Source organism: Nicotiana tomentosiformis, chromosome 3, assembly GCF_000390325.3.
Source record: "Nicotiana tomentosiformis chromosome 3, ASM39032v3, whole genome shotgun sequence".
Classification (NCBI taxonomy): Eukaryota; Viridiplantae; Streptophyta; class Magnoliopsida; order Solanales; family Solanaceae; genus Nicotiana; species Nicotiana tomentosiformis.
This window is the reverse complement of record NC_090814.1, coordinates 73,778,856-73,784,252: the sequence shown is the minus strand read 5'-3', so window position 1 is coordinate 73,784,252 and position 5,397 is coordinate 73,778,856. Positions and strand designations below refer to the sequence as shown.

At 36.0% G+C, this 5,397-nt stretch overlaps 1 protein-coding gene across 1 annotated transcript; it reads left to right on the top strand.

The window, feature by feature from the left end:
* Positions 1-3,713: 3,713 nt before the first annotated feature.
* Positions 3,714-4,502, top strand: LOC104111283 (14 kDa proline-rich protein DC2.15-like). Its single transcript, XM_009620956.4, has one exon. The coding sequence runs from the start codon at positions 3,772-3,774 to the stop codon at positions 4,246-4,248; it is 477 nt and encodes a 158-aa protein (XP_009619251.1). The 5' UTR covers positions 3,714-3,771; the 3' UTR covers positions 4,249-4,502.
* Positions 4,503-5,397: the final 895 nt, after the last annotated feature.

The window sequence follows — 5,397 nt, the reverse complement described above, 5'->3', positions numbered from 1 at the left end:
TATCCCCACCTATTGTGAGTTAAATACAAGGATTTTATATGGATTCAAGCATGAAAATTTGTAAAAATTTAGGATTTTGAAGAAAAACCTAAAAATTGATATTTTTTGAATTTTGACCACGAATAAATCATATATTTGAGTTCGTGATATTATGGGTAAAGTTTATCTTCAAAAATATTCGGAATCCGGACACGTTGGCCCGAGGGTTGATTTTATCAACTTTTCGAGCGGAGTTGGAAATAGTTTAAATTGATTAATTATGGGTATTATAACACATTTTGATTGGTTTGCACCTTGTTTGTATAGTTTTGGATAGAGAAGCAACGATTTGAGGTGTTAGAGTGCTGTTGGAGCCGGCTATGGAGCTTCAGAGTGAGGTAAGTCTCTTGTCTAACCTTGTAAGAGGAAATTACCCCATAAATAATTTAAATTAATAATTGCTGCTATTTGTGGGGGCTACGTATGCACGAGATGACGAGAGTCCGTGCGTAGCTACTAAATTATACTATGTCCGAATAGTTTAGGACTCAAATCATGAATTACTTATAATAATTGTATCCTTTATTAATTAAAGTACTGGAATTATATTGAAAATTGTTAGAGAAAATAGTAAAAGATCGAAATTTCACATATTTGAATTTTGTGCAAATTACTTGACCGTTAATAGAAATTGTACATCCTTATGTGTTAGCCTTATAATAATTTCTCATTCCGTAGGTTCATAAAAAAATGTTCTTCTTTCTTGTGTAGCGGGCCGAACACCTTCGCAGTATAGATGCATATATGGATCGTGTCGCACGTCCCTCGCCAGTGTACACGACACTCTGGATCGGACCGAACGACCTCAACATAAATCGTGCTTAATAATAATAATAATTACATGATGCCTTGACATTCTAATGTAGTTTGTGAAGACAAATGGTTAAATTGGAAATTATTGAATTTGAAAAAATTATTTATCTCCCCTTGTTAAAAAGATTATTGTTATTCACACAAATCATGTCTATATAAATATTTCTATTTTAATATTATTGACCCATAGTGAGTGTTAAAGTCGACCTCTCGTCACTACTTCTTCGAGATTAGACTTGATACTTACTGGGTACACGTTGTTTACGTACTCATACTACACTTGCTGCACATTTTTGAGCAGGTACATGTATGTCTAGTGATCTTTTGGGCGCAGAGGCGCAGCTATCGCGGGGACTTACGGTGAGCTGCACTCCATACTACGAATCCGCAGCTACAGAGTCTCCATCAAAGTTATTTATATACTCTTGTCTAATTTGTATTCCAGACAGATATTGCATTTATCATATTTTTCTTAGTTGATGCTCATGCACTTGTGACACCGGATTTTGGGGGTTCCTACTGGATGTTTAGTATGGTAGTTCACATAACGATCATTGTTTCACTCTGTAAATCCTATTTTACACTAATTAGTTAATGGAAATTATGATTTCAAAGGTAATAAATATGGGTAATTGAATTAGTAAATTACCGTTGGCTTGCATGACGGCGGCGTTAGGCCCCATCACGATCTATAGTAGATTTTGGATCGTGACACTAGTAATATTAAAGTGTGCGATGTTTTTTTTTTTTTTTTTGACAACCTTACTTCCCTAAATATAATCCTTGGGATTGTTTGCTAGTTATTTGTACGATGAGGCTTCTAAAGAAAGGTGTAATTTTTATGTATCAATGGAGAAATTCTTAAACTTAAAATAGGAGGATATCTCGCCATCCGGTGGCAGTAGGCCATCTCGATTTGTCAAGTGACTTCAAGGAGAATTCGTAAAAGTTTCAAGAACGAACCACTTATTAGAACAGCTTCACGTTGTTTGGGTTAATGAATAAAGACTATAAGCTAGTACGTAATTTATGCAATCTTATTGAATGACGACGGCATTAAAAGAGTCATCGAGTTAGTCCGTAAAACTTTTTTTTTTCCCCTAAATGATTCTCTCTCTTTTTTATTTTATATGACAATGTTTCATACGGAATTTCAGAAATAAAATTTTTAGAATTTTTGATTTTAAAGATGTGCTCGATATTTATTTACGTGGTTATAAACGTGAGATATTAAAGGTAATTAATGGCTGCTGCAATTTATATGAATGGATTCAACTAGACCTATCAACTTTTACTTGAAGAGAAGATTAGAGGACAAGGAGATCAAAAGAAGAATAAACAAGATTTGTCACTTGCAATTGGATTCTTCGGTGAGCGATAATAAAGTTTATCAAGTTGGTTCAAGAAGAAAACTGGAGTAATCTTTAATAAAAATCGGGGGAAATAGGCCTATTCAGAAAGTGTCATTTTTAAATCTCTTATGTGTAAAAGTAAATCTCTTATCTCTAAATAAAAAAAGACAGAGTCATAAAACTAATAACAAGACCATAAATACCACAAAACCATTTGACCCAATAAATCCTTAGAAATTCTTGTTTGAAGTGTGCATTTTGGACAGGAATGGCAGGCGGTGTGAGGCGGTGCGGGTGCGGGGCAGGTTCTGTCTGAACCCGACCCGCCCCGCCCCGCATAGGATTTAAACCCGCATCCACCCGCCCCACACTCTACCCACGTTCACCCACACCCGCCCCGCCGATGTTTTTTAAAAATAAATCTCTCTTTTTATTTTATTGATTTTTTTGCGAGTAGTTGCATTATATAAAGACACCACAAACATCTACACAACATCTTAAATTGCCACTTAAATTTGCATCTCGAAACCAGTAGGAGTTCTTTGTAAAGCTCACTTTTAAAGGATACTGCTAGATGAGAGATTTTATGTATTATAATATACTTATTATTAATACTAAGATTTTGACAGATATACCAAGTTATCGCTGAAACACAAGGAAGACCAAAAACATAACCTAGAGACTTTCAACATAAAGGATAATTAATAGCAAATCATCTACTAATACATGATGTGGAATAAAACATTAAAACTTTATTTTTATTCCTCTTCCTCCTCCTTGGACAGCTTAATCACCTGAAATTAATTAACATAATGCAGCATTAGGCACTGTATATATTCTTAAACGAAGAACTACTTCACCAATTAGAAAAACAATTTGAAAAAGAGAAGAAAAGAAAAGGAAAACAATGAACTGTTCGAAATGCAAAATCTCAGTTTATGCATGTGTTTTAGAAAACTAGTTTTTATCCCAATTCCACCCTTAATGTTCGACGAAGAAATACAAATCATTAAAAATTAAATCCCCGCCCCTCGTGATTTTTTTAATTTAAAAATTGAACCCGCCCCCGCAACCGCAAACTCCCAAACCTGCACTGCCCCATTGCCATCCCTAATTTTGGATCTAGTCTATCAATGTAAAGAGATATGGGGATGAGGATCGGTTAATATAATTTGTTAAGTAGTTGGAAACAGGAAAGGGGGCATCAGGCATGGCTTAAAATACATGTCATGCAGATTCAAAATCAGGGTCATCAGTACTGTATGTAGTAGAAGATTCCCTAGCTTTGTAGCTATGAAACTAGTGGAGGAGCTGTAATCTGATAATTTGGCTCAGAGTCAAAATTTCCTTCTATGACAAACTTTTTTTTCAACACCATGCACCGCACGCGCGTTACTAGTTTAATATTTCTTCCTAAGCTTAAGAGGGATTGTTAGTAAATTTTTCATCCTCCTAGCAGTATAAATAGCCTACATTAGTACCAGACAATTCAACCATCTCATCTTTGCAATTACTTCTCTTTACAATTTGTGTAGGGAGAAAAATTCTGCCTTAGATTCCTTATATCATGGCTTCCAAAACAAGAGCCTCAGTTACCCTTTTCCTCTCATTGAGTCTCCTTTTCTTTGTCATAGTCAGTGGAACTGATTGTGGCTCTTGTCATTATAATCCTCCTAGCACCGGTAATGGTGGTGGCAATGGTGGTAACACTGGTGGCTCGGGCAATGGTGGCAGCTCCGGCAACGGAGGTGGTTCGGGCAATGGCGGCGGAGGTGGCAATGGACAAGGCAGGTGCCCGAGAGATGCTCTGAAGTTGGGGGTATGTGCAAATTTAGTTGGTGGATTGGTGGGTGCGATAGTGGGTTCTCCACCAACTTTGCCATGCTGCAGCTTGATCGCGGGGCTGGCGGATCTAGAGGCGGCAGTTTGCTTGTGCACAGCCATAAGAGCAAATGTGTTGGGAATAAATCTCAACGTGCCACTCTCTCTTAGCCTTGTTCTCAACAACTGTGGAAGGAATCCTCCTACTGGCTTCACTTGCTAAGCCGAAGTACCCGATTAATTTTATTAATCCTCGTTCTGCCTTTGTTATGTTAGTCATTTTGGCGTTTGCATGAATTTTTTGTTTATGATCACTTTGTCAATTGTGTTATGCTACCAGTTCTAAATAAGCGAACTTGCAAAATGAAATAGCAGGATCGTAAAAGCACAATTGATTTTATATATGTACTTTGGAGGTTTATTAATATATGTACTATCAATTTCTGTTTCATAAGCATATTTGTGGATTTTGTTGGACTTGTCTATGGTCTTAAGACTATGCAGGTTGGTTATGAATGATGAAAAAAAAAAGAAAAAAAAAGGGAACGCTAAAAAGTAAAGAAAATGATAAAGAGAGAATTTTTCTTGATAAATTAACTGGATCTCTCAAGACTTATAAGAAATTTGTCCGCAAACCCCTGGTGACAAGTACAGTGTGCAAATTATTTTGTGACAAAATTACGTCCCTATAAATCATCTTTGTAATTTTTGTTAGTTTTTTGTACGACAATGTTGCTAAAGAAACGCATAATACTATACTTTTTATTGTATCAAATGGGAAATTTCGAAACTTAAGAAAAAATGGACGGTGTCTAGACACTGTAGGCTATATATGTCGATTGTCAGCTGACTTGAATGACAAAATTCGCAAAATTTCAAGTTTGAACAACGGTATTCTAGCTACTTTATTCGATTGATTATAACAACTTCAAGTTCTACTCCTATGCTCACAAAAGATGAGAGAAAATAAAGAGATAGAGAGGAAAAGGATGGTGCGATCATGAGCTCTATCTTTTAGAACCAAACCAAATTTTAGTTGGTTTTACTCCAAATCCTCGTATGATAAAATAAATTCAGATTTAGCCTGGTTCTTGATGGAATTTGATCCTAAAAGTTGGATCAGGATTCTTTAATTGAGGACTGTGAAATATCAACAAAGCTCTTAAATCATGCCCATACATATTAAAGTTCTCTACCTAAACCTTACTGACTTTTCACTCTACAAGGGTCTGGAGATCCACTATCTCCAACTCTCTTTGTCATTGCGGCTGAGATCCTTTCAATTGTGCTCAATAGACTCTACTTGTAGAATATAAGTATGTAGGATTTAATATGCCCTCTCAGGGCCGTCAGATCAATCACTTGGCCTATG

What these genes read in the sequence shown, in the direction of transcription:
- LOC104111283 (XM_009620956.4), top strand. Translation starts at nt 3,772, where the DNA reads ATGGCTTCCAAAACAAGAGCCTCAGTTACCCTTTTCCTCTCATTGAGT.